A 24,507-nucleotide genomic window follows, 5' to 3' on the forward strand; every position below is an offset into this window, starting at 1 on the left:
AAAGCATCACATCTATAAACATGCAGTCGCGACTGTCTACCTCTGCACTATTCTACCGACACCCATAACCACGCAGTGAGTGACAAACTGTAAAGGAAATGACAGCAACTTCAAGTAAACTGTCAGCAGTCTCTCGGTGAATGGAGTCCCTCTGACCTTCAGATTCTGCGCATAACAGACTCGGGTTTCAGTTGTTTAAAAAGAGAGAGAGGGAGAAAAGGAGACAAATAACACCAAGCATGATGAAAGATTGATCAACGACATCACATGCACAGCGATGTTGCTGTAGAACTTTAATCAAAGGAGGAGCAAAGAAATAAATATGTGGTAAATACATTTGTATTCAGTCATACAAGTCAATAAGCAATAAAGTGAACATTTGCAAGATCCTGGGAGACAAAGGAGATAAAAATAATTGATGTAACATCTATCTAGGCCAAAACCAGGTCCAACGCTTTCGGTTGGTGGGTGCAACAAATGATTTACGCAAGGAGGCTCATGAGAGGCTCTCACTATTACGGTCACTCAATATCAAACCATTCTGTTAGTATGAATGGTTATATAACTAATGCCACTATTCTCACATTTTCATTTGTTTTTGACGTTACTAATCGATACGTGAAAAACAATTGCAAACTGGACATTATAGAATAAGTTAATATCCACATTATTGGATTTTGCTTTCGTCTGCTCTGTACTGAATAGGAGCCAGTATAACTATCACAAAATATATCTAGTGCAGAAATGCAAACATTCCTCATGGCTAGGCACAGAAACTGTCACCGTAACAAGCACAGAAACAGACGTGTCAGGATGGTTGCCTTCCTTTCACACAGAGTAAGAAAGGGGTCGTCAATATTTTCAGAATTATATACATAACAAAATCCATCTGAGCAAAAAGACAATCTTCCAATTAAACTTTGGAATCATTAATAACAATAAAAGCCCAACACCGGAAAACAGAAGGAATGCACTGAGACATTTGCAGTCTGAAAAAGCTTTGTATCACTGACAAAAGAGTGTAGCCTGGGAGCCACAGTACTGTCACTTTAAGGATTCAGACCAGAGGCGGTGCAAGTGACAGACTGTGCCAAGCTATTTTAACAGAGGCAGCCTCTCTGGACTATTTTCAGCCCACTTCACTGCAGGACTGTTGGATTACATAAAACCACACCCAGACACTCAAAGTCTCCATGCTGGGAAGTTTAAGTTTTTTATATGGTGACAATTTAAATCATTTTCCTCCATAACCCCACAAATGCTGGTGCTTTACTAAATCCTTGAAAATATGAAGTGCTGATATTCTCTGTCATCAATATAAAATAAAAAATATTCTATGTGGACCTTGATGCACATAATGCAAATATAAGTCCGAATCCTGACTTGGATTTAGGTTTAATTGGATTCTTCCTAGAATTCTGGTTCATGACAGGGTCTATCACCACTCTCATACACAGTACAACATAACACATCACAGCCATATCCAACGGCCAAAAGCCAGTTAAACGTCAGATCTGGCGTTCCAGAACTCATGTGTCTAATGTATCTTAATATTCTCTCCCGGAAGAGCCTGTCTTTGTCAAAGACGGATAAGTGGAAGGACGAGTGGGATTTCTCTCTCCTCTGGACTCTTACGGTTTACTCTAAGCCAAAGCCCTCGGCATTTGAGATGGCAACAGTCAGCTTTTGCCGCAGTTCTTTCTTGCTCTTGTAGGGCGGTAGGCAGATCTGGTTAAAGCACGTGTGTGACACTGGCAACCTGAACAGAAGAAACGTACACTTTGAAGTAGCCGGAATTAGGGCTTAATCTGATGAATTAGGGCTTAATCTGATGAAGCAAACGCACAGTTACTGAGCTATCCTCCAGCAGCTTCCTTACCAGTCCGTGGAGACATCGATCTTGGAGATCTTGAAGTTGAGGTCAGCCATCCCTCCCACAGGAAGGCGGTCGCTTCCCGTGGTGAAGTGCAGCAGCTTCTTCTGCAGCTCCAAGGGGAACGCCAGTACCACGTCCCAGAATGCACTGCAACACCAAACAAAGCATTCATTAAATTATACATTTGGTTTGTTTACAGAAACACATAGTGGTTTGTGCAAATATAGCCACTGGAATAAAAACCAAATTCATATACATTACTATAACCATTTAAAAAAAATCAAGTGTCGCTTTGTGTAAACATTAAAGCAGGCCAAACTACTTCAGTGAAGTACATTTATGAGAGCAGAGGGACTCACCGGATGGTGAGGTCTGCCTTGTTGTAGCCTTCGTACAGTGCCACCCTCTGCAGAGAGCTCATGTCCAGGTTTGGACTCCCACAGACCAGGATCTCAACTTCTTCCGGTCTCAGCAACTGTGATAAAATGAACCACCAAAATGCAGCAGAGTTCAAATGCAAAATTCCCAGTCGGACCAGTCCCACTGTGCTTCGATGTTGCTTTGTCATAGTTTATGTTGGCCAAAGTGTTCAAAGCATGTCAGTGGAGCATTGGCCACAGATAATTAATATAATTCATATATTATTGTCTTGGTGCAAACACATTATTAGAAGTTTTAAACCTAGCTACACCCCATGGTGGGGCACATTTACATTCAACAGCGAAAGCATGGCAAAGGTTGTCACAATGGTGCTCTCTAATCTGTCATGCCCCGCCCTCTTTATCCCACACACTCCCCCAGCACCAGAGGGTGAGCCATTACCATCTCTGCACCTCTTGCATAAGCAATGCAGCGATGCAGTCAACTGTTGCATAACTCACAGAGCAGAAGGGGGTTTCAAATGGACTGCATTCGCCATTAGTAGGCTGGAAGGATTTGGTCTACTGGCTTTTACCTTTCTCACCGTTGCCTGAGCAGCTGTGTACATACCAGAATCCTTCCTTCCATAAGGCTCCTTTGTGATATTACACGTCGCCTAGCTGTCTGAAAAACGCTGATTCGGAATGATCTAGCATAGGCGTTGAATTTCCTCATCTTGGTCAGAGCTAGATGGGTATCCCTGTTTGTATCTCTCTCTTTCTCTCTTTGGTTAGCGAAACATTTGGAAGAGCAAGCTGTGTTCAGACACACGCTACCATATTTGGAAACGTAATTTTTATCCAAGACAAACACGTGCAATTTTAGCTTTTCTCCACCCCTTAAAGTCCATGAAAGCAAACAAAAGCAACCTTCAGCTTCAAGTACTTTCCTACTATTGAAAATGAACATAAAGCCCCAATGTCACTAATAAAAAGACTACAAAAAAAAAAAGGAAATTAAAAAATAGGCACAAGCACGACTGGAACCAGCAACAATGGCTTGCAAATGGAACGTGCAGTGTCACCAAACGCCCAACCAGCTTCTGCAGGCTGGGCTTTTTCTCTCTGCATCTGAGCAGGTCGTGACAGGGACACAAAAGGAAATTTCCAGCACGAGCTCACAGCAGAGGGCTACATTAAGGTAGTGAAACAGCACTGGCTGCCTATCCGCGTGCGTTCCATCGCACCGAACCGCAACGCCTGCAACCTGAAGGACAACTGCGCGTTCAGGGCCGTGCGCGTTACAGTGTGCATGAGAAAGGGCGCTTTGTGAAGACTGTAGCTGAAATGCGAGAGGGGGATGCTGGGTTTGCACGTCTTCAACAAGTCGCAGTGGCTCAAGGGCCAAGATATTGCGGCAGACTGAGCGCACGCACCACACCCCCGGCGCCTTGGAGCCCGGCCAGGAAAGGGGGAGGGAAGATCAGGCAGGCTTCTCACACACCCACCACACACACACACACACACACACACACACACACACACCCACCATACACACACACACACACCACACACACACACACACACACACACACACCATACACACACACCCACCATACACACACACACACACCACACACACACACACACACACACACACACACACACACCACACACCCACCATACACACACACACACATACACACCCACCATACACACACACACACACACACACACACACAAACACACACACACAAACACACACACACACCCACACACACACACACACACACACACACACACACACACACACAGCAGCGTTTGAATCCTTTAGCGTCTTAATGCAAGTAGTAGAACTTTCTAAAGTGCACTGACCTCAGTGCTTAACTGTGTTGTCCTAGCAACAGCTTGCCCGCAGGGGGAAGAATTACTTTTCTAATCTAAGGAACAAGTGTGTTAAAATGGGTTTTAAGGCAACAGAAGACTTAAAAGATGCCCGTTTGGACAGAGAGTTTAGATTACACAACATGAATAACTCACCATCAAGGCATTGGAGGCACACACACTGTGAAACCCATGATAGAATGATGCAAACTGCCTGTAGATGGATTTATTCAACAGGAAATCGATGTATAGCTGGACATACTCTGCAAAGTGACATGTAGATAATGTTAGATACCAGCACAATCACAACACTATGCAATATCTGCTGAGAATATGGGTTGCCTGTCTCCCAGTGTGGCGTTTGGCTGGAGGCCTAGTTATGGGTAGGAGCTTAGTCACCTTTTCTGTTCTGGTTGGTAACGGGGATCTTATCGCCCCCTGGTTTCAGGTTATATGACTTGACTACTCCAAGTTCTTCTTGGAAAACCTAGAAAGATGAACACTAACATGAGTTTTTGCTCTCAACATTCATTATCACTCAGGTTATTATCCCCCCCCCCCCCCACAACATTCATCACTACCATGACACAGTGCCATGTGGGCTACAAAACCATGTAGTCTCTAAACGTTTTACTGCACAGAGACAAGTCTGTGAGAGCAGCGCACCTGAAAGGTCGTATAGAAGTCCTCTTCCACGTTTCCTTCATAGCTGAGTAGCTCCCCAAGACCATGAGCAAGATCCTGAAACACAAACTATTAGTGTATCGAGCGGACCTGGGAGAGCCATGAGCAACTGAAAAGATCGACGAACCCACACAAATCATAGATTCAAAAGACACACCGTTCAGATACTAGAACTCCACGGGATGGTGCAGTTACAGAAGCAGAAACTGATAAGAAATTAACCACATGCTTTGTACTAGGGGAAAAAGAAAGTTCATTTCTGTGTTTGAAATTAATTATCTGTTCATTGGAAAAACATGAGAAAGGCTAAATGAAGCTAAAACGTGCCATGAACGAATAATAACTCCATCCACTGTTTTATAACAAAGAACTACAGTTCACACAGATGGGACTGGCCTGTTTAATCCAAACCTTTCTACCAATAAAGTCCTACGAAGTGCTGAGAGGAAAAAAGACTGGTGCTGCAATTCTCTCTCTCTCTCTCTCTCTCTCTCTCTCTCTCTCTCTCTCTCTCTCTCTCTCTCTCTCTCTCTCTCTCTCATTAAACAGCCTTTCACTCTTTCCAGTGGTTCCAGCTGTACATTGCTGATGGAAATACTATCTGAAACTGGGGCTCGAGAATTGCCCAGGGGTAAGAGCTTATGCGAGGACGCCAGAAACGCCTCTTAAAACGGAACATCTGCTTCACTTAACACTCAAGCTGAAAGCACTGCGAACGAAGAGAAAATATTAACTGTATAAAAGCTTCCGCCTGAATGCGGCCGTTATATGCACAACAATATACAATAATCTTCAAAATATATGCGCTTTATTTGCTCGATCACTTGTTGCTAAAACGTATTTAACGGAGCGGGGCCTTAGTAAGCTTTGGGCGCCCTCTAGTGGACGACAACAAAATCAAGAGAAGTTTATATTGGAGAAGGAAAGAGTTACATCACCAGAATCCAAAGACGGCAGGCCGCTCATATTCAAATGTTCTACACAGATGATTAAAATCTTACTACTGGTAATTCATAATAAGACTACAGCATTATAGAGCATCTGATACTATACGCCATTCCATCTTTAAAATATGTCAAACTGAGGGAATGAGCCAAATTTGTGGCCAGAAGAGTGTCAGAGCAAAGCCAGTTATTTATCAGCGGCGTCTCCCACCGCTGTCCTGAGGGCCGGGGCAACAATGTGCCATCTGGAGCATCTTAATAATCTGAAGAGAGCGCCCAGGCGCTGGTGCACTGCCTAGCAACAGAACCATAAGGGTAGGGGTGAGGGGGGGGCTGGCCGAGGGGGGCCGCAACACTGCAGGTGCCATTTCAAATGCTGATGTCTCTCTCTCTCTCTCTCTCTCTCTCTCTCTCTCTCTCTCTCTCTCTCTCTCTCTCTCTCTCTCTCTCTCTCTCTCTCTCTCTCTCTCTCTCTCTCTCTCTCTCTCTCTCTCTCTCTCATATACAGTACAAGGTAAAGGGTTGTGTTACCAGTGTGTGTGTGCTGTATTTTTTTGCTTTTAACATCCAGAGCCTGACGTAAAGCTGTCACGGTCATGTGTGAATGACGGGGACAGCTTGGGCCCCTTAATGAGCACAGTGTGGGGGAAGGCGGGAAAACAACATGTCACAGCTTGCGTACATACAGGCATAATCTGCTGCAGGTCGTCCAGGGTGAGGGTTGCCATGCCGACAGGGGCGTCAGGGTCACACGGCACAACGGGAGGGGTCAGCAGCTTCTTGTAGACACAAGGCGGGAACCGGATGTCCAGGGTGATGCTGTTGTACACGGCCAGGCCCATGAGCTGAGGCAGGCAGGGTTAAGGGTGAACAGCTGCACAGAGGCACCAGCTTCTCTATCGAACCTGGCAAACACACACACACACGGCTTGCAAACTCTAGTCCGATCCGTCACAGCACACATAAAGCGTCTACTCATACTCGTCAAAGTAAAACTGTTGCGGATTCATTTTTGGCAGTGAAAGGTTAAAAAACCCCAAAGAAACAGTGTTATGCTGAACTCACGATTTTTGCATCTACTCTGTGAATGCGTGATAACTGAGACAAACGGCTGCTAAGCTGCTCATGTGAGCGTTACACTATCAGCACTCTCAGAAAGGCGGAGAGAATGCCCAACAGGTGTAGAATACATTTAGTGGAGAATGTGAAGAGGCTGGCCCTGAGTGCTTCCAGCTGACAGCCCAGGACCATGTGCTCCCCACATGCACACAGGATGAACAAAAGAGAAAGAGTGGAAAGAAAAAGAGACATACAGTGAGAGCGAAAGACAGAAAATGAGGGGGTGAGAGAGGAGGAGGGAAAGAGAAAAGGGCAGGATTTTAGCAGAAGGAGTTTAAATTTTTTCCGTGATGGCTTGAGCATCAAGGCAACGCAAGGCCAGCCCCCGGGCCTCTCTGAGCAAGACAAAACAAAAAGACAAAAGACGCTTCTTTCATCACAGTGACCTGACGTGACACAGCACTTCTAGGCTTTGGTCCCACTTGTGTGTGTGTGTGTGTGTGTGTGTGTGTGTGTGTGGGAGAGTGTGTGTGAGTGTGTGTAGTTAGTTGCCCCGGCCTGGACAAAACAATTAGAAGACTGTTGGTGGGACTCGGTAGGTCTTGCTACCTCGTCTGCTTCCACACACTCACCCCCAGCGTGGCCTGCTTCCACACACTCACCCCCAGCGTGGCCTGCTTCCACACACTCACCCCCAGCGTGGCCTGCTTCCACACACTCACCCCCAGCGTGGCCTGCTTCCACACACTCACCCCCAGCGTGGCCTGCTTCCACACACTCACCCCCAGCGTGGCCTGCTTCCACACACTCACCCCCAGCGTGGCCTGTTTCCACACACTCACCCCCAGCGTGGTCTGCTTCCACACACTTACCCCCAGCGTGGCCTGTTTCCACACACTCACCCTCAGCGTGGCCTGCTTCCACACACTCACCCCCAGCGTGGCCTGCTTCCACACACTCACCCCCAGCGTGGCCTGTTTCCACACACTCACCCTCAGCGTGGCCTGCTTCCACACACTCACCCCCAGCGTGGCCTGCTTCCACACACTCACCCCCAGCGTGGCCTGCTTCCACACACTCACCCCCAGCGTGGCCTGCTTCCACACACTCACCCTCAGCGTGGCCTGCTTCCACACACTCACCCCAGCATGGCCTGCTTCCACACACTCACCCCCAGCGTGGCCTGCTTCCACACACTCACCCCCAGCGTGGCCTGCTTCCACACACTCACCCCCATCTCGCTGGGTGCTCTCATTAGGGCCATGAACTACGCTTGGTATAATTATGCATTTTTTAGCATGTCGTTAACAGGCCCTGAAATGTTCAAACCCCGCTGATCAGTCTTCTCCTTGGTGGCGGCTCAAACGGCGAGCCGCTGATGAAGATAAGCACTTATCAATGCCAGCGAGCCTCTCGACACACTTGCGGCGTTAAGCGGTGGGTGGGCCCCTCTAGGCGGACGCAGACCTGATGTTTACGAGGCTGCGCTGGGGCTCCCAGCATAGTCGCATGTGCAGCGTATGAAAGGATACAGCTCCCACCAGCCGGAACTCTGAACAGTTGTCACACTTCCAGCTGCTGAACCAGTGACAGTGCAAGTCCTTCACGTACATGAACATGCCTGCCAAAGACACACAGCATCGCGCTTCAGTGACGCCGAACAATGCACAAACAATGTGGATCAATAAACAGTATTATGGAATTATGCCCAATTCCAGATTGTAAGAAGGTACCTGTAAATATAACGATGAGATTAAATCTTCAAAAGCGAATGGCATAAAAAAAAAAAACGGCATAAAAAACTCTTATTTAAATCAACAGGCTCTCATCCATTCCTTAATTTCACATTACACGTAATATATCACAAGTTTTAAAAGGTTATTAAATTATTTTTCTCTTTAAGAGAACAATAATTTTATTTATATAAGAGTAAATGTAATATATTGCATGAACATTTAGAGCACTTTGGCAATGTGTCTCTGTTTAATCAGTCCCAGACTTACCACATTTCTAAATTAGAAATGGCTGAGAAATTCATTTCTGACTCATGTTACTCTGAGTTGTAAGATAGCTGCAGGCTTGCGTCTGCAGAATAAGAACAATTCACACACATACACATACATAAACAAGAAAAAAACCCACTAAATATGATGTCTGGTTATAATTGTTTTGTCATCACTTTCTATCTTAAGTCAGGGCACGAGTCATAGGTTCTCCCAGTCCAAACTGAGTTGGTCATGTGGTCTGAATCACACGTTCCCCGAGCAAGAATACAATGTGGCAAAACGATAGGAAATTGAATCCCTCTGGTTTTTATAAGAGGGAAATCTGTTCTACTGTATAAGAGTGAGCATGGCCTCAGCACGTACGGCAGATATCTTGGCTACCTAAATGATCACAAATCATGGCCAAGAACATGCACAGCAGTAGCAGAGTGAGTGTATCCTGGCGGACGGCTGCGAGAGCCGCGCCATTTTTCCGGACCATCTCACCGTAGTCAGTGTGAAAAATCTGTCGAATCAGGAGAAGAAACCACTCCTTTGTGAGTCCGCCCATGTCCAAGCCTGCTTCCCCAACGAATGTCACTTTCAGCTTTTTCTTCAAGTCTGCTCTCTTTCTCGAAAGCTATTTTTTAAAAAAGAACGGAAAAAAGAACACATGTATGATGGGGCCATTTTTCCAAATTAAGCCATAGCCAGACTTAAAATTTTCCAGACCAGACTATACTTGCTCTTGGCCAAAAGTACACTCTCTCTCTGTTTCGAGAAAATATAAAGTAGAACGCACTGCCGCTTTGCAAAAAACCAACTCTAAATATGTACAAATGCCGCTACATTATTCTTACAGCGCTGCACATTTCTCAGGGACTCGGGGCTAGCAGCAGCGGGCGGAAGAAACAGGCAGATGCTGTCTGCGCTCTGGGTTCACATAGCTGGAGCAAGTGTGATTACCTCATCCAGTGAGTCACTGACCAGTTGCTGACGCCTCACTTTAATGTTGAGGAAGAGGAGACTCATATCCACCCTCTGTCTGCGAGAGACCTTATCCACCAGGGTTTGCTGTGGCCGAAACACAAAGCCATATGTTTAGTCAGTCAGCAAGCCTGTTCACTTAAGCCTGCTGTCTCATCGCTTTCTTTTTAACGGATTAATGTTGGCTTCTGGTGAACGGTGGCGATGTTTTGGTCTGCGTTAGCGTGTCGGCCACTTCGGCGTTGCCGCGGGTCAGAGCGTGGGCTCCCATGGTGCTCTTAAGCACACAGCTGGGGAGATTCCCACCACGCTGAGATGCAGACGGCAGTGCGTCTGTTCAGCTTTGTCCTCTGCTCGCACAGCTGTTTGGGGAAAGCTTAGAATTCCACCGGAAAAAAGCTGCAGCTCGCTGATGCAGCCCCACCCTTCACAAGACGGTTATCGGGAAAAAACCCCATCCAGCGTTCATTTTTCAGTAGATACAGCGGTTTGTCCCATCGGTGAGGCTTGGATTTGGGGTTACTAACAGGCCTCACTTTCTTTAGGCCTGAAGCCTTGTTTTTTTTTTTTAAGTGTAGAGGAAAATGTGTGGTCGGGTGTATCACGTGACCTCATGGAGGAGTCTACGAGTGCTGAAGTTCTTAAATGAACAGCTCAAGTCTGAAGACAGCTGTATAGACAGTTTGCATGGCAACGTTCCCGGCTCAATCCGGGGGCTTGGCAGCACCACTGCCTCTGGAGAGACTGGTGGCGGAGCGGTGGAGCGCTCACCCTGGCCATGCTGATCATCTGCTGCTCCGAGTCCCTCTGTATGACGGCCTTCTTCACCACCGTGGACAGGATGAAGGGAAACTGGCAGAATGTGAACCTGAGCAGATGAGAGGAGAGAGGAGGGAAGTCAGGTCAGACCACAGAGGTTCAAAGGTCACCTCTGCACTAGTGAAAGTGTTTCCCTGTGACTATAAAATTATGCCCAATGTGACAGACACTGTATCTTATCTGTGTCTCGCTGTGTGTGTGGGGAGGGAGAAAAAACAATCAGCTGCTTTGGCATGAATTTCCAGCACTTGTAAGTAACGCTCCAGTGCTGAAGGCAAACAAGCTGGACTTCCTATTCTAGTGCATTTCCTAAAAGACTAAAGACTAAGAAAACACCTGCGGTGGAAGCATATTTTCATGCCAAACTATATTTTCATGCCACACCTGTTGGAATTTCCATTAGCTTGCCATGTCTGGTAGTCCTCCATGAAGTCAATGTGGTCCAGTGTGAGATTGTAGAAGTCTGCAAAGGGGAGGATTGGAGGAGTGGAAATGCTGTTTGCTCCATCTGTCAAGAGAGAAAGACATGAGGTTGGATCGCTCGAGAAGGCCGAGCTAGAGCGGGCTGTGCAGAGTTTGGAGTCGTGTGTCATCCTTCGGCCCTGCGCCGGTGTTCCGAACGTGCTGTTACTCACTGAGCAGGGAGAGGACCTTGGTGGCTGATGGGATCCACCATGAGCATTTGGCCATGGGCGGCAGCTCCTCCGGTTTGGCTGGGAACAAGCGCGTGGTTATGAAGAGCTGCAGGCGTTCCACCAGCTGCTTGAAACGCTTCTGAGACAGTCTGTGAGATCACACCCACACACACACACACACACACAGCAGCCAAAAACCTAGGGCTTAATGCTGTGTGGCCTTAAAAGATCCAGTTGCTGTTAAGGCAGCTGACTTACAGAGCGTTGGATCTCTGACCACACCTTAACAAAACTCCTCAAGACTACTCAAATTTCCAAAGTCCCTGACACATTTCTACCATTAAAATAAAATCTAAATGTAAAATGTAAAACTTTGCGCATATTGAGAATTATTTTTAATTACATAAACAGTATCTGGAGTTGATTATGCAGACAAATGTAAACACGCCTATAAAGATTGCTTTGTAAACCAGGTCTTCATAATGCAGGCCTTTCCTTGTTATGGCTGTACTTTGTGAATTGCTCCCTTAAGCAGCCCAGACTGCAAATGTCAGTGACAGAAAGGAACGTTTCAGACTCACTTCTTAAACCAGTGCATCAGGAAATGGTGGTCTGCTTCAGCCAGTGCGGCTATCTGCCTCAGTAAATGTGCGTAGATGACATATGTGGCTGTGCTGGCATACTGAGGGTTCTGCAACAAAGAGGAAGCTCTTTCAGCGCACTTCAAAAAGGAAACAGCTTCTCGTCTGGGAGCCGAGGAAGAAGTCTGGCTTTTAATAAAGAGTGGCACTGCAGCGGAAACCAGTGCTTCCCGCTCCAGCATGATCTCATCGGTTCCTCCGGCACAGCGCAAAAGCAAATAACAGCAGACGCTGCTGCACAGTGGCGGCAGACAGATCTGCCCAGTAATTGCTCTTGCCTTTCAATTTCACTGCATCTTTAAGAGATATGTAGGTCAGGGTACCCATCGGCAGCCTGAGAACTGCTATCATCAGAAGCTAATTTTAGACTAGATCAACCTCAGGATATGAAAATGATCAACTCCCATGACTACAACATCCTGACCAAATTGTACATTTACACAGGATAAAATGCAAAATATCCTATGCCATAAATGGAACAATCAAAACAAAATGTTCCAAAATTCTTCCAAGATCTAGCAAATCAACAATTCTTTAAACATATTCTCTCTCTCTCTCCCTCCCCCACCCCTCTCTGTAAGGCTTGCCAGTCTTTCCCAGACCTTAAGTCGATGGATGTGGCCTTATTTGGACAGCCCAGAACCAGTCTATGCTGGTCATGTGTGAAGTAAACACTTAGCTCACAATATACCGGCAGCCGAGCCCAGCCGCTCTGACTGCAGCTATGGCTGGAGTCAATGGTCCATGTGGTGAGAGCAGAGCCCACCACACCTCGTCTGGTCCTGCACTAGGCCTGCGTCTTGCTTGACGTGGCCACCGTCACACGAGCCGAGTTTAGGCCAAATCGGCTCCACGGCATCGCTCACAGGCACAACTATAAGTGCGTGCAAATAGCCGTCTTGGAGGAAATTATAGCTATTACTGAAAAGCACCACATGTCTTCGGCTTATAAAATGGAGGTAGTTTTCTATTCATTGCATGCTTCTGGCCTTTGGCGAGCTCAGCATGGAGAACCCTCAAGGGGGAAGTTTATAAACAAAGGACAACATTATGATTTTTTTTTTTTTAATAACAGCATTTCATGATACATCAGAAAGTGTGAAAATCTGAAGAAAGAAAGCGCATTACCTGCACAAGGATGAAATACGCCCGCAGGTCATCCTTTGTCCTGGGCCTAAAAGACAAACCTGCAGCTGAAGTACTCCGCGTTAAAATGCAGCTCTCAGCAGGTTTAACGTCCTCTTGTGAAGGTTCAGTGAGTGAAAACAAAACAGCACTCACCCTTTCCACTCCCTTAATAAGCTATTAATGATTCCCTTCAGTACTGATTTCTGGGTGTCAGGGGGCTGGGAATTGGGAAGATTGAAAAGGACAAAATTCCCCAAGGAAGCAAAGAAGTAAACAGCAATGAAAACACACACAACAGTGCAACACGTATCCCAATAACACAAAACTTTACGCTTTTACAAAACTTTGTGTTTTCGCTACGCACCGTGTGAAGTAAGGCATCATAAACAGCGTTGACAAATTTGGTGTTTATTCCTGAGTCTTCAGTGGTGTTGAATGGAGCATTTGCTTCTTTCTGAGGAAAGCAAAACTGTCAGTTTCATAACTAAGGCATTAGGTGTCCAAAAAAAATAGATATTATTGCCTAAAATATGAGCGCAAAAACACTTTAATTACATACTGCATGAACTTTTGCTCAGTTGTTATAAATGCCATAATAAATCTATCAAATGGAGGATTAAAGGTCTCATATAGGCAGCACTCTCTACAGAAACCTTAAGCAGGTGCTCTTTTTTAACCTCTCTGAATGAGCTCATTCATTCACCTGGAGACCAAAAAGCAACGTTTGGGTTTCCCCTTTTCTCAGTTTGCACTGTTACTGTTTCACATGACCAAATTCCAGCAGCCCTGGACTTAGTCCTGAGACTTAACATTCTACCTTCTGCTAAGACCACACTGTCTTTCTGTGGAACTACCCATTTATGTATATACAAATTAGTGTATGCTGGAAAATAACAGCTAAAATATTATATGTGGTTCAAGTTAATGTAAGGGTGAGTTTAAAAAGAAAAAATAATATGAAACAAATCCATTGTAATACTTATTACATAGCTTGAATGAAAATCCATTATCTGAGTATTACTACTGAAACAACTTAACTACACTGTAACACACCTTAAAGGCAGCATTGAGTTCCAAAAAGGAGTCAAACGTGGTCAAGTAGAATTCATGGACTTGCTTCCAGTCACCTGAGATAGTGGCCTTCTCCATGTCCTCCCTACGTTCAGACAAACAAACACAGTGAAGTGTGCTCTCACAGGAGTGACCAGTGGCCTGACAGAACGAAACCGTGAGTCATCAGGGTGGAGGGAGAGTCCGTACTGAAACTCTTTGGCAGTTTTGGTCCGGATGGGAATGACGGGGTCTGAGGTGAAGCGAGCTCTAACCTCCGGAGGCAAAATGTCAATAGAGATTCTCTGTTTCTGTCTCACGTCTGGACAAATTGGGGGAAGCTCGCGCACTGTAGACAAAAAGACAAACACAGGTGTACAGCACAGACACATATGAACACCCACACCCACTTTTCTCAACACACACAAAACATGACCTCAAAAAAACAAACAAACAAAAAACAACAACACCCCACACCATGACCCGTCATCTGTTACAACAATCTGAATTTCACACCAGACAAAACGTTTCCATCTCGTAAAATATTGTGCTGTGTAAGCACGAGGTGCTTTCAGTGTGTGTGGAGGACACGACTTCTCCTGTCAGGAATCGTTGCCTTGGTGATAACCAGCTAAGTTTGCCTGTTTTAGCAGTAGATCCTCAAGCTTCCCCACATGATCCTCCACCTCCACACTCAAAGACGAGAAAACAAGATAGGAGACAGTCCTGCCACTAACCTCAGTGCCAAAAGAAAAAATCATCTCATTAATCAACATGACAAAGTCCCACAACCCAAACCGAGGCAGATGGAGTATGTGACAGGGTCTGCAACAGACTATGGTGCAAACAAAGTGCCCTTCCACATCAATAAGAACAGACTGGAGTCCTATTTAGGCAAATAACCCTTTGCATAAAATTAGAGCCTCATAGGAGAAATATTTTGAAAACATTACATAAAAGAATGCTCTCATAGTATCTGTATTAATAGTATATGATGTATTTTGGTTACAAATGATCTGTCAACAAAATTTCCTGTATTTTACCTGTGTATTTTGTATGTATTTTCTTTACAAAATATGTGGTAACTTTTTCAGGCCTACCAAAAACAAATGACAAAAGATATTTTAAAAGTGTTATTAAAGAACAGTTAAAGGACACAGATTTGGGAAACAAAAAAAAAAATCTCTGAACACGCTGAACGGTTTTCATCACTGTGCTCAGTCACAGCTAACCAGAACACTGCTGTGAAGCAAAATGAAATGATGGAACCCATCAAAAACCACACAGAGGACTTTGGACTCCATCAGATATTGTGCAACCATAAGCGGGAACAACTATATGAAGTTTCCCTATAAACCCGGAGGATAAGTGGGAACGCTTGGTGGGCAGACTGGGCCATTTTGGCCTCCACGGCTAGCTCCACACGGCTCTCCTCCGGCTCACCTCGAGCCGCAGGCCCAGAGGAGCAGGCCGCACCTCATTACCTCTCTGATTCGTCTGCGTGATGCATTGATCCCCAAGTCTCCCGCGACACCTTTGATCTCAGGGACAAAGAAAGAAAAGCACATGTGCCTGGAGTGCCAAATTGTTTGTTAATTCAAAGCAGCCTAAGGGACCACTTTGATATGTAAATGTAATTTTATCATTAAAAAATATATCATTTTCCCCCACTTGTCTGATATCTGCGTTTAATGACATTCACGTTTAAGCTGCATGAGGGTATCATCTGTGCTCAAAGCGATCCTTCAGGTAATTGTTGTTGTTGTTTTTGTTTTTTGGCAACAATAAAAAATGCGGTCTACTAAAGAGCTGAGAATTAGTGGGAACTTCTATATCTCATTTGGAGGATACAAAGGGCCAAATCACGCTATGCGCTTAAACCTCAACATCCGCCAAGCCGGTTGTCCGTTTATGAGTAACGAATGCTGAGACATCTGACAGAAGTTTAGGGAGGTGTGTGGTCTGACCTTGTCGGGCTGCAGGTATCAGGAGCTGTGTCGACAGGCCTGGGCTGCTTGACTCTCTTTTATGGTTCAGAGTGGAGAGGAAGCTGCCATATGAGGAGAACGGTATCTTTGGTCCGCGATCCAAACTCTGTCAAAGGGAACGAGCCCCATGTACGTTATATACATCGACAACCTGAGACAGTACGGCCGAATATGGACGAAAATATACGGGCCCCGGAGTAGAACCCTGAACACGATTCAGTGGGGTTTAAAGCTGCGACAGAGGACCACCTCTTAGCCTGAGAAAGGCGAAGCGCTGCGAGTGAGACGTGGAGCCGGACCAGCAGCGGTTTAACCAGTTCAAAGGCCTCTAATCTCAGCGTCACTATTCATCGCGTCTGACACACAGCGCAAGCCTTGAGGCAGACACAGTGAAGCGTGAAAACGTAAAATCTTTTCTTTGATTTGCTTTCATGAAAAGCAAATATATGGAGGGTGCCTCACAAAACAGGACAAAGTGTTAGCCAGATGTTCCCACCTTTGGTTTAATCAGTAATTTTACATTTTCGGCAACAAAAACAAGAGTTTAATAGGTTATATATTATATACTTTAATCAGGTATGGTATTTCGAATGTTTAATGATATGCGATAGTTAATTTATCAAATACATTTGAACAATAAAATAAATAAATCCATGCATATGTGCATACAAGAATCTAAACCCTGAGCAAAATGACCCAAAGTTTGGTATAGTTCATTACAATATGTCTTTATATTACCTAGAGGTATTACACCAAAGAAAATGTGCTTCTAAGCGACCTATGGACGGTTTAAACAACTATGTCAGATTTGGAGGACGCAGGGATTTACATCAACGTCCAATACTCCATCAGTGTAATTAGTTCATAAAGAAACCTCACACTGAAAAGAACAACATAATGATTTGGGTAAAAATACTAATGATGTAGCTGTTGATCAAACGAACAAACAAATACAGAGTTTCATCTGTAAACCGGGAGAAAGCCAGAAGCGTCTTACGTGATTTAGGATGGGAGGAAGTCTGTCCCTGTCCCTGTCTTCGAGCGAGTTACTCTCGCTCATATTTAGATGCATGTTCTTCTCGCTCAAGAACACTTTCGGACACAGTCACATGGCTCGTTCAGCTGCGGACAAAACCCGTTTCCAAGTTACGCAGAAGCTCCGTCTCCTCTACTCGAAGTTTCACTTCAGATTGCGGTAAACAAACGTAACGGTCCTGGCAGGATGACTCCGGTACGCTCCGTTCCTTCTGCGAAGCAGGTGAGCGTTGCAGACGACCGCCAAGCTGTAGGTACCGAAACAAACGCCAGCAGGAAGCGCAAAGCCGCGCTGGGTCACGCTGCGTTAGGGGAGCGCTGGGGTCTGTGTGCTCTCCTGCTGCACGCTGGCGCCATGTTGCTGGGGATGAGGCTGGCACTCACGGACTTGGAAACGGCCGCGGACGCGACGTAAGCGCTGCGCCACGTGCTGAGTCAGACCTGCTGCGCGCCCGTAACGAGAGCTCCGCTGCGGCTCTGCAGCGTTTTATACGCTGAACTGTAATATGCTATAATGTTGTTGTCGACATTGTTTCAGAGATAGATAGCGAGGTTGCCGTATTCGCAGGACAGAATTGCTGTTTATGGATGAAATACGAGCAACCTAAATCTTTGAGGTATCTATATTCAGATATTTCAAGAGCTGGCATAATGAAAAACTGCAACAATTATGGTTCAGTAACTTGTAATATAACAGAGCGGTATCCTTACATGCTGTCCCCAGATGTAGAGCTCAGATATGTTTATGCTCTAACATACTTGTTTAGTCCAAATTCACAAAATAACGAAAGATAAAAATTACTCGTTACAACTGAGGGCGAGTGTAACATCTGTAAGTAATACAGTGTGTGTGCGTGCGTGTGTGTGTGTGTGTGTGTGTGTGTGTGTGTGTATTAAATCAGATTACAATTTGGTTTTATTATTATTATTGCTATTGCTATCATTATACCCTCAGCTAGTTCACACACACACACACACACACACACACACACACACACACACACACACACCACCAACAATGAACAGACTGAGGCATGAGATGCATTAAATACGCAAAGCTGCAAGACACTGAGTGTGATCTCATACCCTTCCTACCTCTCAAAGCACCAGGCCAACACGCCTGCTTAGAGGACATGGTGCGTCAAATTAAAAAGCTAAAATCTCTAAGTGTATGCGAGACAAACTCAGTAACGTGCATCATAAACCTCCCTGCACCAACACCTCCATTAACTACAATATGTCCGTGGTAGATTTGGTCTTTCTGATGTTTCTCTCTTTTGTTAGGTTATTTTTTTAACCTTATCTTTGTATGTTGAAGCTTAAGAACTCTTGATTTATTAGGGGAAAGGACAACATGGTACAGTCCTATGGCTCGTGTACCAGAGCCAAATGAATAAATAAGAATCATGAAACCAAGAAACTGAAAACTGAAGAGCCAAAAACAGGAATACAGATGGAGATAAAGGGAGGGGAACAAAGGAAATGCTTGTGCTGCTTTGAAAAAGAATTTTTAATTGTGCCTTTTTACAACAGTGGATCCACATGCGGCTCTCTGAGCCGAGTAAAACTATGCACGTTATACCGTCATGGGGAAAGCGTGCAAAATAAAACAGTTCTGCATCAGCAATTCGGGTGTAGCAGGCTTATAGTCTGCCATGCACCATAGCTGCTTTACAAAGTCAACCAGCAGGTGGCGAGAGAGCCCTTAGCGCGACGGATCGCATTCAAACCCGGAAGCCAGCAGAGGGCAGGCAGTCTAACAATGTACTGTACTGTTATGCAAAAGCACTTGCAAAAGCCTCTCAAGCCCCCAGTTACTTCTCTGTTACAAATGGCAGCTACACACAGTTGTTTTCACAGAAACACAAATGCTTATAGGTTAGGTAAAATAAGAGTGAAATTACTTTAATTGGTATATTTAAATTTTGTGATTTTGATTCTGTAATCCAGCAAATTAGATTTGAAATGAAGGAATTGTTATAAGACTAAATGTGCAAATTGTCAGTGATTTACATCTAAACTGGGGAAACCATGTAGGAACTACTGTGCTTTTTAATAGTCTCTTATTTATAGGGACCATAAATAATTGGCCAACCAGTTGCTCATGCATTTGTTGGCTAGCTCTGCATCACTACACAAGAAATAAAACACAAGAGTTGTTCATAGATGTCTCATATTCCATTTGGGGCTTGTTTCTGTTGCTTGCTGACCTGAAATGTGTCAGCATCAATAAAGCAGGCCATGGGATCAATAAATAAGTAAATTAATTAATTAAAAATCAGGAAAAATCAAAGAGTGGCAAAGACAAAACATGAATGTTCAGGTGTGTTATAGACTATCGTGAATAATCATGTATACCAGCATGACTTCAGGCGTAGCTTTTGGGACGGGGGAATGTGTGCCTCCAATATTTCCTGCTCATACTATTCATATTAACGTGTTAGGACGGATGGTATGAGTGGTGTCTCCCCCAAAGTTGAAATTAAACTTATCCCACTGCTTCAAGATGACAGCGAACCACTGGTGACCCTCAAGAGCAGAAATCAGTTAGTAAGAACAGTTAATATGTGCATAAAAGGAAACAAATCATCAACCAATATGACAATAGAAAAAACAGGATACTGTATATAAGATTAATAATTACCAAAAAAAACATACTTATGAATTGGAAAACTAAAAATAATATTAGTATCACCATGGGAAAAATCTACATATTGATGGAAAAACTCTCTGAATTAATCAGTAACAGAACCACTAACCTAGACGGGATGTCTTTGATAAAACTATGCAGACCCAATCCATAAACTAGAAATATCCCAATCTAGTATGTGTGCATATGCAGTAAGACATATTCACACTCGCACATACCCATATACATACGTACACACACACACACACACACACACACACACACACACACACACACACACACACACACACTCATCAATCCCGTAATGGTGCAGGTGGCTAATACTTAAAAATATTCTATATGCATTTCCCATTTGTCTGTTGGTCTCATATGTTTTCTACCCCTTATGGTTAGATGCAGTGAGAATTATAAATAAAAATAATAAAGTTCTTCCAATGAAGGCAGGTGGTGGCGTGAAAAGCTCCGTGCATGTACTGTGTGTGAGATTTAATGGCATTAGGAAGTGTGGAGAATAAGGAACACATTCATCCATGAGTAAAGTATTTTGAAAATGTCAGGTCACCCTACATTTATGGTGATGGTCCTGGAATGCTGTTTGACAGATGGGTACTGTGCATAATACACAGGAACCAGGAACACAGAAAAAACAAGGTTAAAAAAATAAACTTTATTTCCCACCTCTTAACTACTCATGTTACACATTTTTAATAAAGGTGCAAAAAGGAAATAAGAAAAGTAAGAAAGCTGAGGGAGTACGGAGTCATGTTCTCCAGCCTCAGAGGCAAACTGGGAGTGTAGGAAACTGCAGGTTTAATCATTCATTTGACTGTCATATTTTGTAGCCTTTTTTGTCTTATTTCCTGTTTAATAGGCACCAGAGCAAATATTTGGGATTGTGAGCTAGCATCCCATCAGGCACGAAGGAACACGGCCACGAATCACTTCAGGACCTTTTGCTGATATCACATCAGGCAGGAGGCACACATGCAGCCCAGCAAAGACATGTAACACACATAATATGTTTAGAATGCATGGTAATTAACAATAATTAGAGTATATGGTGATTAATGTGCAAGCCGGGGTTTTGTTAGAGTGTTTCTAAGGTTCATCTAATAGGTGTGTCTTATGGATGTACAGTTTCAGACTATAGCTCATCTGTTTCCCATGCACAGCTTATCAGTCGCGTAACTCACTTGTCATATTCTGACCATAGGACCACTGTTGACTGGATGTTATTTGGGTCCATATCACCAAATTCTCAGCATATTGCAGTGACGCAGACATGGACGCAGCGCGGTAGTGGGTGTTTCATCGATATGAAAGTATTTGGTACAGCGGTATTGCCTGTTTACACATTTGTCACTACTGGGCAGAGAGTGGTGTGGTAACGTAAGTAGCTCCATTCAAGCCTGCACCTTGGCGTGTATGACCAAGACCCATGGCTCAGATGGTGTTGGCAACACTGTGCAGTTGGTTTTTCCCTTGTTACATATATGCCTCTCGCAATATAGCCTAGCTCTCTCCACAGAGACTCACATTTAGCTTTGCTACTTAATTGGAACAAGCTTTCCCGTGTTTCCATTCCAGGCTGTTGTCAGCCACTTTTGCCCAGACATCCTGTTTTAATGGGGCTAAACTGTACAGTATCGGGACACCACCAGCACTGCACTGTTCTTGGCTGCGGCGATCTGCAAACGAGGCATTTGTCCCGACAAGTCTCATGTGAGACGGGAGAAAAGGCGACAGTCATAGGCCAACCCGACGAATGATGCGAGAGAATGAACGTCTGAAAATAAAAGACAAACGAGAGGTGCGAGATCCCCAGATTGGTTGCCGAATCGACCGAGGGAGAATGAAAGTCTGGGGGTCTTGAGCAAACTGAAACAGGAGAAAGTTACTTCATGTTCTTCTTGGGAGCATCTCACCCTGTTTCTTTCCTAACACATACTAGCTGAGGCTAAAAATTAACACGTTTACAATATGATCTTACTGTTATTATAAGAGGCATGGCTATATTTAAAAAATATTTCCAACAATATGGCCCAACATACAGGATATTGTTACTTCTTATAATGAAAATATTATTGTTCAAAGTTCATTAAATAATAATGTAATTTGTATCAATGTATTATAATGATAATTCATTTTTCATGTTTCTTGTTTGTATATTTTTGTCTGATTTCAATATAGTAAACTAGAACAATAATGATCAGCAGTTCTTAGTCCCACTCTAATTTTCTACAAAGGTAATTTTTAAAAATATCATAGCATAAAGACTTTAATATCAGCATTCAGTTAAACTTGTGCCATTATGAGAACTACTTCCTACTGTTTTCCTACTGTACCTCTAATGATGAAGAGTTTTCACTTCTTACCGTACCTCTAATGATGGAGTTTTCCTACTGTACCTCTAATAATGAAGAGTTTCCAGCAATAATTTGAAAGGATCGGGATCATTTCTGACCACACATGACCTCAGGGATGGCACTCTCCCAGACATTGTATGCTCATGATGTAATATCCATACATAAGCTTGTTTTGGAGGCAATTATGTAATCATATTGGTCACTGTAAGATTTAGATGTCTCTTAAATTTTCTACCTCAAGGTCATGTGATCTCACATCTTCTGAACATAGTCTTGGGAAAACACAACTTGCATCAGTTGTGAAATATTCAAATGTAATGACGCAGTTTAGAGAGGACATTCAGTGTAGTTCACTAAGAACCTAGAGAAATTGATGAATAAGATTTCTGCTAATTAGCCAGGCTTCAAATGTGCTTTCTCAGCCCTGTTACCAGAGGAGATCCAATAATGGCAGAAACATTTGCGCTATAAGCAGCTGTCTTCAGCCTTTTTCATTGCTCCTGGAATACCAGATAGCCATTCTCATGCACTAGTGTTTAAGCCTCTTCATTTAAACTCTCCTCTCTGTCCCTCTAGGCTCTATAAATAACCCGTCAGCTCTGAAACATAATGTCAGCTGGACACATTGTCTCATAGCAACAAAAACTGCTTCCCATTGCTAGGCAGCCCGAGAATACATTTGATAATGAATCTGAGAATGCAAGTACGATAGATCACTCTGGCCTTGATCTGGCACTGGTAAAGGAGAAGTCTTTGTGCAGCACTCTCTGGCCAGCCGACTCAAGACTGGCTCTCTAGCTTTCCCTCAGCGTGATGTCAATTCTGATTCACTTAGCTTAGCAACAACATTGTGATCTATAAATAGTAGACATCTCTAACCCACCACCCCCTTTTGGGGAAAATTCATACCATTACATCTAACTCGAAGTTTTTAAATACATGATTATGAACCTTTACATCTGGCAATAAGATCAAAGCACAGTACTGAAAAACGGAGTATCTCAATTCCTGAAAAGTACCTGGAACAGGTCAAGGTCAACAGACAGCATTTCAGCCACATTAATGTACTGGACATAGGCCATCTGTTTCATGCCATTGGCTCACAAGCAGTCTTAGAAAATGTGATTTGAGGTCACCGGGAGGAGTGACCAATTAGATGCATTTATCACCTCCTGAGGTTAATCATATCGCGTGAGGAATCTCACGCCTTTTCTGAATGAGCTGAGCACTCGCTTGTCTTTAGACTGGCAAGCTGCCATTTTTCTGCACTTGCTGGGCCTGGGCTTGGCTGCTCAGGACCTGCAGAATGCTGACCACACATGTGCATTTTTGTCAGCTACAAATTGTCCACAGGTAGTGATGTCATTGGCAAGCACAGGGTGACCAGATGTTGTTTACCTGAAATGATGCCAATCTTCCTTCAAAGTTTCCATTCATGATCTTGGTCATGAGATCTGTTTAATCTAATCAGAATGGGTGGATTAATTGAATCATGTTTTGGAATACTGAGAATTTGGACAGTTTCCTTTTTATAATCACCACTGGTGGTAAATCAGTCACGGTCAGCTAATGTAATTTAGAAGCGTATCAGTCGGTCAGAATGATGTACTATGTTTTTGCCACAGAATCCCTATTAAACTCTGATATCATTGAGAACCTGCTAACTGTCACTCCTGACACTGTTGGGTTATCATTTGAGCAGAATAAAGAGTCCTTTGACAGGCTACGCTCCAGTCAGCTTAGTCTTGGCCAAAATGTGTCTGCGTACGTGTGCGTGTGTTTGTGTGTGGTAAGGTCCCAATCACAGGACGTTTCATTGCCTTGGCCAGACCACACAGCCTGAGCAGCTGAATGCACTGTATAACTAATCTCCTTTAGTGTTTAGGAAGAATACAGGAACAACACATATGGGGTTTTTGGACATCTAAACATTGCTTTCCTGCAGTTAGTTTATAATATTCAATTATTAAGCAGTCTCAACATTTTCAATATAACACATTTTCAATATAACATCAACTTACAATATATTTATTAATGGTGAAAACAATTCGTTAATTAATTAATTAATTAATTAATTAATTCATTCATTCATTCATTCATTCATTCACTAATCAGTAGGTGCAGATACATTTACATTGCGTGGTAAATGTATATGCTAATATCCCCCTTAACATTTATGTACATCTTTAATGGATGCTGTAAACCTAACCCATCAGTATTATTTCAGCTCAGAATTAGTGAGTCTGAATCACAGCTAAACTATGGTGGTGGCTGGTCTGTGGAATCTTTGGGGTCTCCCAGTGATCATCAGAAGGTCATTTGCATTCCAAAAAGCATTGCAGTGAATGTGGGTGTGATCCTGAACAACTGCCAATACCCAAGCCTTTCAGAAACATCAGAAATCCAGAAATCCCAGG

General features: G+C 43.9%; 1 protein-coding gene across 3 annotated transcripts; it reads right to left on the reverse strand.

Annotated features, from left to right (window-relative positions):
* Positions 1-243: 243 nt before the first annotated feature.
* Positions 244-17,475, reverse strand: hectd2 (HECT domain containing 2). Of its 3 annotated transcripts, XM_027013479.3 has the most exons (21): positions 17,037-17,474; positions 16,019-16,145; positions 14,262-14,400; positions 14,055-14,157; positions 13,366-13,455; positions 13,155-13,219; positions 13,002-13,047; positions 11,814-11,923; positions 11,233-11,381; positions 10,982-11,105; positions 10,550-10,646; positions 9,758-9,865; positions 9,299-9,431; positions 8,339-8,427; positions 6,434-6,592; positions 4,786-4,860; positions 4,519-4,606; positions 4,276-4,382; positions 2,236-2,351; positions 1,880-2,023; positions 244-1,759 (listed from the first exon to the last, which is right to left on the reverse strand). In XM_027013479.3, the coding sequence occupies exons 1-21, from the start codon at positions 17,109-17,111 to the stop codon at positions 1,639-1,641; spliced, it is 2,265 nt and encodes a 754-aa protein (XP_026869280.2). In that variant the 5' UTR covers positions 17,112-17,474; the 3' UTR covers positions 244-1,638. The 3 variants fall into 3 exon arrangements, with proteins under 3 accessions (XP_026869280.2, XP_081553992.1, XP_081553993.1); XM_081697866.1 differs by lacking the exon at positions 9,758-9,865 and having other exon boundaries at positions 17,037-17,475; XM_081697867.1 differs by lacking the exon at positions 16,019-16,145 and having other exon boundaries at positions 17,037-17,473.
* Positions 17,476-24,507: the final 7,032 nt, after the last annotated feature.

The sequence above is a fragment of the Electrophorus electricus genome, chromosome 15 (assembly GCF_041902795.1).
Source record: "Electrophorus electricus isolate QZ-2024a chromosome 15, ASM4190279v1, whole genome shotgun sequence".
Lineage (NCBI taxonomy): Eukaryota > Metazoa > Chordata > Actinopteri > Gymnotiformes > Gymnotidae > Electrophorus > Electrophorus electricus.